Source organism: Leptonychotes weddellii, chromosome 11, assembly GCF_054177405.1.
Source record: "Leptonychotes weddellii isolate Sample4059 chromosome 11, ASM5417740v2, whole genome shotgun sequence".
Lineage (NCBI taxonomy): Eukaryota > Metazoa > Chordata > Mammalia > Carnivora > Phocidae > Leptonychotes > Leptonychotes weddellii.
Window position 1 is genome coordinate 5,340,218 of NC_138379.1, and position 10,993 is coordinate 5,351,210.

The window sequence follows — 10,993 nt, forward strand, 5'->3', positions numbered from 1 at the left end:
AAGGCAGTCGCTCAACCGACTGAGCCACCCAGGCGCCCCTTGACTTAGATTTTTAAGGATCAGCCTGGCTGCTGGGGTGAGACCATAATCAGGAGGAACCAAAGCTGGAATCAATCAGGGAGAGTCGTTAAGAGTCTCAAGCAGTCGGGCGCCTGGGTGGCTCAGTTGGTTGGGCGACCGCCTCCGGCTCAGGTCGTGATCCTGGAGTCCCGGGATCGAGTCCCACATCGGGCTCCCTGCTCGGCAGGGAGTCTGCTTCTCCCTCTGACCCTCCTCCCTCTCATGCTCTCTGTCTCTCATTCTCTCTGTCTCAAATAAATAAATAAAATCTTAAAAAAAAAAAAAAAAAAAGAGTCTCAAGCAGTAATCCTGGGGAGAGTGCATGGTGATTGGGACCAATGTGGTGACCGCGGAGGAAGTGAGAAGTTTGCCCCTGGATGTTAGAGGCCAGAGAAAGGCCTTAGTACTGGGATGTCTGAGCTGCAAGAGCCCTCGGACCCGCAGTGCTAGAACTGGAAGGGCCCAGGCAGGGGTGTTCGGCCTGCATTTATGTATGATGGAGCTGAGGCTTACTGAGGGCAGTGGCTGTGCCTGCTTCCCCAGGATGGGCTCAGAGGCCGACCGGGCATGGTAGGGGGCACTCAGAGCTGTTGGCAGAACTGACGCTGTGGTTCCTTCCCTGCAGTTACTGCTACCAGTGCCAAAGCCAGGTGCCGCCCCGCAGTGGGCATTGCTCCTCCTGCCGCGTCTGCATCCTTCGCCGGGATCACCACTGCCGCCTTCTGGGCCGCTGTGTGGGGTTCCGCAACTACCGGCCCTTCCTGTGCCTGCTGCTTCATGCTGCGGGCGTCCTGCTGCATGTCTCTGTGCTGCTGGGCCCTGCCCTGTCAGCCCTCCTGCGAGCCCACGCGCCCCTCCACACCGCCGCCCTCCTCCTGCTGCCCTGGCTCATGCTGCTCACAGGTGGGGAGCTTGGGAGGCGTCCACAGAGGCAGAGGCCCTTGCAGTGGGCCATTCTGGTGGCGGGTGGGATTTCCCGCTGGTTCTCCTGGTGATGTCCGGGGATCCCAGTTCCAATGTCATTTATGGGGGGTGAGGGCAGCCTGAGATTCAACTGGGTGTGCAGTACAGTAAAATACTGGGCCTTGACCCAGGTACAGAGTTCTGGCTAGGAGAATCAGGCAAGGATTCTAGGTGTTGGCAGAGAAGGAAGGACTGGTGGGAGTTGGGGGGGTGGTTGGGATGGGGAGGGAGCATTCTAAGTGGGGGTGCATTCTAAGTGAGCGTTGCAGACAGAACAAAGGCATGGAGGCTGGGCAAGGAGTAGGTTCAGACTGGATGGTGGAGACCCTCCCTGAATGCTGGTGTGAGGAGAGAGCCCTGACTTGACTGGACAGTAGGGAGCCAGTGAAAGCTATAGGCAGAGGGAAGTTCCCGTCTTTGGAAGCTGGGAGGGGAAGACATGGATCAGGAGGCTGACCGAGAGGCCATGTTCTGGATGACACATTTATTCCTCTTTCTTCTGACACCCTCCCCTCCCTGAGATAAAAGCCCCACTGTTTTTTATACTCTTTGTTGTCTCCGCCTGAAATGCCTTCTCTCCCCTGACCCCTTCCTCCTGACCCCTCCATGGTCCCTCTGTAACCTTGTCCTGCAGTTACTAAACTCTCTGAGTACTCTGAGTAGTAGCTGTGTCTCGTCCTATCCAAGCCCAGCTCTGTCCCTACAGCCCGGAGGGGTGGGCGGGGGAATGGCCTTGGGAGGCCCAGTGGGCTTGTCACTGTCTCGCTCTGACCACACTGGCTCCCTGAGCAGCCCTCCTCTGCCTCCTTGATGACCCTGTTTCCACTGAGACACAAGCCCTCCAGCCGCACCTCCCTGCACCCCGCCCCTCTGCAGCCATTGTCTTCTCAAGCCCTGGGCCCTGCTGAAATCGTGGGCATCTGGAAGTCCGGGCTAATGGCCCTCTCAGTGCCCAGTTGGTCAGCTTTTGACCTTCTCTCCATTTGACTTCCTTTACTTACTCCCACATCCACCCTACACCTTGTCAGAAGCCAAAGCGTGTCACCTCCCAAATCATGCCATGAGCCATTCACCCCTCTCCGTCTGCTCCCCACCTCCTCTCCTAGCCAGCTCTCACACTTCTACTCCATGAGCTCCTGCCCTCACCTTTCCGTCCACACTTTCCCTCTTCACTGCCCCCACATCCAGCTTAGAATCCTCATTTCCACCATTCTCCTGCCAGCATCTCAACCCTCTTGGCTCTGTCTTCCACGGTGCCTTCCTGTCTTCTCTGAGTCTGCCGCTGGTCGCTGAGAGCTGGTACTTGGTGGCAGTTGGTCCCATGCCACATTCATGGCGCTGCTGACCCCAACAGGCCTTCAGTCATGGGTGGCCATCCTGGTTTCTCATAAGCTTGCTCCCCCCGAATGACTGCAGCTCCAACCTTCCCACTCTCCTGTTCTCCAAGCTTCCACCTCCCTTGAAATCCATCACAGAAAATGAGATGTCAGTTGGTACATCCAGAATTGTCTCATCCTCAGATCCGGAAGCCAGGCTGACTGCCCCCAGCTTCTCCTGGTGTCTGGCCCTTCCTGCTTGGAAGCCTCACTATGGCCTGCTTCTCCTCCTGCTGACCCAGTCCCCCCTCCACTGGCTTTCTTCGGCTTTTCCCACCTGTACAAACCCTCTCTTCACCCCACATCCTCCTCCTCCCTATCTCTTGCCTCTTGGCTCTTCTCTTAGCAGCCAAGCTTCTTGAAGGACTTACCTGGGCTCATAGGCTGCTTTTCCTCACCTCCCACTCACTCCTGTACCTGCTCCAAACTGGCTTCTGTCCCCCCTCCCCTTCCTGAGAATGCCTCGGTCACCACAAAGCGCAGAGGACCCTTTTGAGTTCTCTTTGCTTCAGGAGACCTTTCTGCCTCATTAATACTGCTGGCCTTCAACCTCCTGGAAAGGCTGTACCCTGGGCGTCTCCAACAACTCTTACTGCAGGGTTTCCTCCTAAATTTTTGGTTTCCCTCTCTTTTCTTGATCGGGTCCCAAAGGACCTGGTTTCCTGATGCTGAGGGCATGGCGCCGCTCCCATCCCACTCTACACTCTGGCGGGTCTTGGAACTGCCAACCACCTGCAGATCTGCGTGTTGGGCCTGGGCTTCTCTCCTGAGCTTCCAGAACCATCCACATACTCGTCTCACAGGCATCTCTCCATCCTGCCTCAGGACCTTCAAACAGAATGTTTTCTCCCCTCTTCACCTACCAAATACCTCCTTCAGATGCCACCCAAGATGTACTTAATTAAAGCAGATGAAATCCACTTCCTTTAGCCTCCTAATAAGTCAGCTTGGCATTTCCCCACATAGCCTCTCTTTTTTAATGAAGTAGAATTCATATAACATGAAATTCATCATTTTAACCACTTCCTAGTATATCATTCAGTGGCATTTAGTACCTTCACAATGTGGTGCAACCATCACCACTATCTAATTCCAGAACATTCTCATCACCCCAAAAAGAAACCCTATTATACCCATTGAGCAGTCACTTCCTACTCCTCCCTGAGGCCCCCAGCTCCTGGTAACCACTCATCTACTGCCTGTATGGATTTGCCTGTTTGGGACATTTCACAGAAATGACATCATCTATGTGCCCTTTGTGTCTGGCTTCTTTGACTGAGCAGAATGTTTCATGACATCCTGTAGTTCATTAGTTCAGCAGATACTTAGTAGCTACTGTGGGCCAGAAGGTGCTGTACTTTCCCATTGTAACACACATCACATCCGTAATTAAGTAACTGAGAAGTCATCTCTTAACTACTTGTCTGTGAGCTCCCTGGGGTCAGAGCTGGTGTCCACCGTTCATCCTGGTGCCTGCCACCGCGTCTGGCACGTGGGAGGTGCTCACAAGTTTGTGATGAATGCAAGTCGGATGTTGGGCAGAGGGCTGCGTCTGCCCAGGTCACCGACTTGGGCTGGCCCGGGAGTAGCCACTCAGCGTTTACTGAGCAGAGGAAATGAGCCCTGCTTCGTGGTGGAGGGTAGGGAGTGGAAGAAGGGCGGGAGCTGAGCTTTGGGAGGGCTGAGCCCACGGCTGCCCCCTGACCCTCTTGCTTTCTTCTTGCAGGCAGAGTGTCTCTGGCTCAGTTTGCCCTGGCCTTTGTGACCGACACGTGTGTGGCAGGTGCACTGTTGTGCGGGGCCGGGCTGCTCTTCCATGGGATGCTGCTGCTGAGGGGCCAGACCACATGGGAGTGGGCTCGGGGCCAGCACTCTTATGACCTGGGCCCTTGCCACAACTTGCAGGCGGCCCTGGGGCCCCGCTGGGTCCTCGTCTGGCTCTGGCCCTTCCTGGCCTCCCCATTGCCTGGGGATGGGATCACCTTCCAGACCGCAGCTGATGCGGGCCTCGTGGCTTCCTGACTCCAGAAGGAGCCGGAGCTGTTCAGGGAGAGGGTAGCAGGAAAGGGGGCTCCTAACTCCTTTCAGGCCCATCCCCAGCCTCCCATCCCGTCCTTGGCCTTGCCCCTGCCCAGCCTGGACTCCAGTGTCCAGGGCTTGGGTCCTGCAACTCTGCCTCTGTTGGCCCCCCGAGTAGAGTGGACAGTTGGTAAGGGGCTGCTTGGCCAGCCTAGTCACCCCTTTGCTGGGTTAATAAAGCGCCCACTTGGTTCTTGGACTCTCTCCATCTTTCTGGGTTTCTGGTCCCTCGCTGTTGCCCAGGCTGCTGTTTCTGGTTTCCTCTGATTGCCACGCATGGGAACCACAGAATGCCTGAGGGCTTAAGGGACCAGGGCTCTTCCTGTGGCTTTGGTGTGGGGGGCTGGGGCACCAGCAGACCAAGGTGGCGTGTGGTGATCCAGGGAACAAGAATCCAACATTCTTTCCCAGGTTCAGTGCTTTATGGTTAGAAGCCTCTCCATAACACTCACTGTGCCTCCCTCTGGCTACTCTGGTACCAGGGGCAGCAATTATGACGGTTGATGTGAGAAGATCATGGGGCAGTGAATGGAGGAGTCAGGATTTGAACCCAGATCTTTGTGCTTTCTCCTTCACCCTTGCACAGCCAAGGAAAGTGAGTAGCAAAATCGAGGCAGAGAAATCAGGTGGATGTTCAAGCATCAGCTTCTTCAGAAGCTACCTGTTAAACATTTTTATTTAAATATAGTAAATAGACTTCCAGTTAAATGTAGCAGGTTTAAATACATGGGTTTACCTCTGTTTCCTTTTAAAATCTAAAATGATAGTAAAGACATAAAACAGATACAAATTTACAAGGACAAAGAAAATAGAAGGGAGACAGGAATAGATCAAAGAGCCTGATGACATTCTGAAAGATGGGAAGTGGATGGGGGCTCATTTCCTCTCTTAGCAGAGAATTAGAAGTTAATTCCTATAGGGAGGGGCCAAGAGGCAGCCAAACTGCCCCCCCCCCCCCCCGCCCCCAGGGCCCTGGAGAGGCTCAGGAACTCTCCTGGCACCATGGAAGGCAGGGTTTGGGACTGACAGTAGGGACTGACCCAAAGTCTGTATGAGGAGCAGCTAATTGCCCCTTCCCCCCACCCTGGGGCCCCCTTGCAGCCAAGCAGCTACCCCTCTGAGGTACAGATGGGGGCTACTCGAAGAAGCTTTGGGTCTCAGGGGAGGGTTGGGGTGAGGGGCTGGACCAAAAATGGGGTTAAGTGAAAAAGTCTACAGATGCTGCCTTGGGTGGTGGAGATGTCATCCAAGGACATGGCAGGCTTGTCACCCAGGAACGCTCAGAGAAGCCCATCCTTCTGAGAGGCCCTGCCCATACCCACAAACCTTTGAGCTGCTAGGACTTCTTTGTTTTCCCAAATGGCACGTTCAACTGCTAGTTCTTAATGGTTAGGAAAGTGGTGTGCCTGGCACTTTGTGCTGTATGGAAGCATGGGCCGACTTCTTGTCTCCTCCTCCGCTTTCTGTTGTTTTTATTAAATAGTAAGGAGATGCAAGAAAATATTTAGAAAATAAATTCCCTCCTTCCCCCCATTTAAGAAATGGATACCACTTCCTTTGAAGTCCCCACTGTGCCCCTCCCCGGTGGAGAAAACACTGTACTGTCTGAATCATTCCCTTGCTTTGCCTTGTAATCATATTACCTAGGTTTGTATTGGTTTTGCATGTTTTTGAATTTTATATAAATGGAATCGTACTGTGTTTGTTCTTCTATGACTTGCCTTTTCACTCAATATTGTGTTTCTGAGATTTATCCAGATGAACGTGTAGAGCTGTAGGGCATTCCATTCCTTCTCCTTGCTGTGTAGTGCGCCATTGACTATACCACAACTTATTTTTCCACTGTCGCCCCTATTGGAGGACTCCCTAAGATCTATTCTTGGTCCTTGCTCTTTCATATAAATTTTAGAATCCACTTGTCAAGTTCCACCAGTAAAAAATACCTTTGAGATTGTGAATGAAACCCAACTGAATCTAAAGATCAACATCCATATGAAATTGAAATTGCATTTTTCAGTTCATGAACATGGCGTGTCCATTAAATGTTTTCAATAAAGTTATATACTTTTCTCATAAAGATCATGCCTTTTTTGGTTAGATTTATTATTATTATTATTTAAGGATTTTATTTATTTATTTAATTGACAGAGAGAGAGAGGGAACACAAGCAGGGGAAGTGGGAGAGGGAGAAGCAGGCTTCCTGCTGAGCAGGGAGCCCAATGCGGGGCTTGATCCCAGGGCCCTGGGATCATGACCTCAGCCGCTTAACCAACTGAGCCACCTAGGCGCCCCTAGATTTATTATTATTATTTATTTTTTTTAGAGAGAGCGTGCATGAGTGGGGGGAGGGGAGGGGCAGAGGGAGAGAGAGAATCCTAAGCAGTCTCCATGCTCAGGATGGAGCCCGATGCAGGACTCAATTTCACGACCCTAAGATCATGACCTGAGCTGAAATTGATATTCGGACGCTTAATGAACTGAGCCACCCAGCATGGGTTTCTTTTTAAATAGATGCCCCTTAAGTTCCCTTCTAGTCCAAATATGTTAATAATTTGTATTCTTTTACTTTCAATTGTTTTGTCTCTTGAGATCAGCCTATAGATGGATTTTTTTTTTTTTTTAAAGATTTTATTTGAGAGAGAGAGCACGAGTTTGGGGAGGGAGGGGCAGAGGGAGAGGGAGACGCAGACTCCCCGATGAGCAGGGAGCCTGACTTGGGGCTCAATCCCAGGACCCTGGGATCATGACCTGAGCCGAAGGCAAACGCTTAATTGACTGAGCCACCCAGGTGCCCTGTAGATGGAGTTTTAAAAATCTAGACAAGACTGTCTTCCAGTTGAAATATTTGGTCATTTATATTTATTGCAATTAATGTACTTGGGTATATTTCTACCACTTTATTTTGTGCTATTTGTCTCACTTTTTGTAGTTTTTAGTTTTTTACTCTTTTTATAATTAAAGTTACTTTTTGCTGGATGCAGAATTCTAGGTTAATAGTTATTTCCTCTCAATGTTAAAAATATTATTCTGTCGGGGCGGCTGAGTGGCTCAGTCGTTGGGCGTCTGCCTTCGGCTCAGGTCGTGGTCCCGGGGTCCTGGGATTGAGCTCCACACTGGGGCTCCCTGCTCTGTGGGAGGCCTGCTTCTCCCTCTCCCACTCCCCCTGCTTGTGTTCCCTCTCTCACTGTATCTCTGTCAAATAAATAAATAAATCTTTAAAAAAAATATATCATTCTGTCTTTTGGTTTCCATCATTGCTGTTAAGTCAACTGTCATCTATTGTTTTTCCTTTGAAGATACTCTTGTCTCCAGTGCTTTTAGGATTTTTTGTCTTCGGTATTCTGCAGTTTACTGTGATGTGCGCAAGTGTGGTTTTCTTTGTATTTACCCTAAAGAAATTCCTTGGGTTTCCTGATTCTATGAATTGATGTCTTTCATCAGTTCTAGAAGATTCTTACACTACATATATTTTCTCTGTCCCTAGTGAAGCTCTGATGAGACCTTCCTATTCCATCCTCACATTTTCTATCTGTTTCTGGCCTTCTGGATAATTTCTCCAGCTCTACCTTCCAGTTAAGTCTTTCTTCAGCTGCAAAACCGATCTATTGAGTTTTTTTCTTTTTTAAGTGATTGTGCCCATTCATCCATGAGTTTTACGTGTCAAATATTTTATTCTCCTTTCTAATTCTGTTTGGTTCTTTTTCAGATTTGCTTGGTCATTTTATATCCTCTCTTGCTCTCTACTTATATTTCAGGGTTTTTGTTTTTGTTTTGTTTGTTTGTTTTTGCTTTAAATATATTGAAGACACACATCTTACATTGTTTAGTAATTCCAATATCTTAAGTCTTTGAGGCCTGAGTACGTGGGCTATTGTTTATGGTGGATCCTCTTCACAATGTCTTTTTTTTTTTTTCAATTAGCAATAATCGTGCCTTGGATAAACCTCATTGGCTACGATACTGCCACTGTGCAAAGCTGTCTTTTTTTTTTTTTTTTTTAAGATTTTATTTATTTGACAGAGAGAGAGACACAGCGAGAGAGGGAACACAAGCAGGGGGAGTAGGAGAAGGAGAAGCAGGCTGAGCAGGGAGCCCGATGCGGGGGTCGATCCCAGGACCCTGGGATCATGACCTGAGCCAAAGGCAGACGCTTAACAACTGAGCCACCCAGGCGCCCCCACAATGTCTTATTTTCTTGCAATTTGTGGGTTTTGACTGTGAGTTCCTTTTTCTTGGCATTTTATCAAGGGGATTGTTTTTGAGATTGGGTCAGCAGTAAATTCCTTCAGAGAAGATAGGTGTTTCTCAGTCATCTGATGACAAACAAATCCTGCACCACTTTATACTAAATTTTCAGCTATGGGTCTTTTGGACCGCCCAGGTATTGTCAATTTAGGTGTAAACCTATTCAGGCTGGCTGTGGTTAAAAAAAATCTCAGGAGAGGTTTTTCTCCTGCTTCTACCTTGCACTTGGCTTGGAGATAGACAGTTGCCCTGCTGGTTCTGATGAGATTTCCCAGAACCAGCTTTTGGTTTTGTTGATTTTCTCTGCTAATTTCCGGTTTTCAATTTTAATTGATTTCTGCTCTAATTCTTTTTTTTTTTCTGCTTACTTTGGACTTATTTTGTTCTTATTTCCCAAGGTGGAAACTTATTGATATTAGATCTTTCTTCTTTTCTAAAACATGCATTCAATGCTATACATTTCCCTTAAAGCACTGCTTTGCTGTGTCCCACAAATTTGGTAAGTTGTGTTTTCATTTTCATTTAGTTCAAAAGATTTTTAAATTTTTCTTGAGATTTCGTCTTTGACTCACTTGTTATTTAGAAGTGTGTTGTTGGGACGCCTAGGTGGCTCAGTCGGTTAAGTGGCTGCCCATGGAATAAATAAAATAAATAAATAAAATCTTAAAAAAAAAATAGAAGTGTGTTGTTTTGTTTCCAAGTATTTGGGGATTTTTCCAGCTATCCTTCTGTTAGTGACTTCTAGTTTAATTCCATTTTGACCTGAGAGCAATGTATTATTTCGATTATTTTAAATTGGTTAAGGCATATTTTATGAACCAGAATGTGGTCTGTTTTGGTGACTGTTCCGTGTGAGCTTGAGAAAAATGTGTTTTCTGTTGTTGAAGTAAGTCTATGGAGGTCAGTTGTTGAGTGATGGTTTGCTGGGCTCAACTATGTCTTTGAAAAGAGTAGTTAAAGATTGAACAGAGAACAAAAAGAGTTGAGAATTAAAATAATGGAATTTAAAAAACAGTTCCAGGGGCGCCTGGGTGGCTCAGTCATTAAGCATCTGCCTTTGGCTCAGGTCATGATCCCAGGGTCCCGGGATCGAGCCCCGCATCGGGCTCCCTGCTCAGCGGGAAGCCTGCTTCTCCCTCTCCCACTCCCCCTGCTTGTGTTCCCTCTCTAGCTGTCTCTCTGTCAAGTAAATAAATAAAATCTAAAAAATAAATAAAAACAGTTCCAGAGAAGAGCTGAAAGTTAAAAATCCCTCAGAAAATAGAAAGACAATATGAGAAAAGAGAAGAAAAACATGATCAATCCTGTTCTCTCTGGAATTAACCATTTATCAGGTGCTGGGTTCAATGAGAATTCCAGAGAGAACAGAGAAAATGGGAAAAAAATCACACAAGAAAACAAAATTTTGTGGGAGTGAAGGATATACATCTCCACCCAACAGCACAACGAATAATGGCACACAGTCAGGCACGTCCTGACATTTCAGAACCTCAGAGAAAGAGAAGGTCAGGGGCAAAAATAGCATGGAACTTCTCAACAGCATTACCAAAAATGTGAACACAAGGGAATACTGCCTTAAAAATGATTTTCTTGTGTGAAAATTATTTTCAACTTCAAATGTTATGACCTGCTATCACATGTGTATGAATGGAATAAAGATTTTTTTAGACCATGTTTTAAAAATTTTAACTCTAGTGACTTTTTAGAGAAGGTACTTGTGGATATGCTTCACCAAATGAGGGGTAAAAGAACTATGAAAGATGAAGACATGGGGCCCAGGAATCAGAGGATCGAATCAGGAGAAATGTTCTGCAGCAGTTCCAGGGAGCAAACAGTCCTCACTGAGCCAGGGGATGAAGGAAAGCGTCCGGATAAAAAGAGGAACCGTAGGGGAAGAACTAACAATTGGTATGTACAGAAAACTAAGCAAATGAAACAGAAGAATGGCAATTTTTAACTCAACGAAAAATTTAGAAGTAATTTAATTATATCCCAATTTTGACTCTGCAGTGGGTAACTTTCACATAGTAATATAAATAGCTATTTAAACAGTGAGTATTGATTTACCTAAAAACGGGGGAGAGAAGGGAGCAAGGTCCTGTCACAGGAGAGCTCAAGCCTCTTCTGTTACAACAGAGAGCCGACAGGTGGTGTCTAGAATGACAAGTCAAGCAAGAGTAGTATAAACAAATATATTTTTTTCCTTAGCTAGAGAACACGAGCAGGGGGCAGAGTAGGAATAGAGGGAGAGAATCTTTTTTTTTTTTTTT

The 10,993-nt window shown here is 47.6% G+C and overlaps 1 protein-coding gene and 1 pseudogene across 1 annotated transcript in view; one reads left to right on the plus strand and one right to left on the minus strand.

Moving 5' to 3' along the window:
* ZDHHC24 (zDHHC palmitoyltransferase 24) overlaps positions 1 to 4,682 on the plus strand; it is a 6,351-nt gene extending 1,669 nt beyond the window's left edge. Inside the window, exons 2-3 of the mRNA XM_081797727.1 lie at positions 686 to 963; positions 4,126 to 4,682. Of these exons, the coding sequence (XP_081653853.1) occupies positions 686 to 963; positions 4,126 to 4,421 (574 nt within the window). The 3' untranslated portion in view covers positions 4,422 to 4,682. The remainder of the gene's footprint in view (positions 1 to 685; positions 964 to 4,125) is intronic.
* A 3,693-nt stretch (positions 4,683 to 8,375) lies between these two features.
* LOC115937143 (U4 spliceosomal RNA) lies at positions 8,376 to 8,456 on the minus strand (annotated as a pseudogene).
* Positions 8,457 to 10,993: the final 2,537 nt, after the last annotated feature.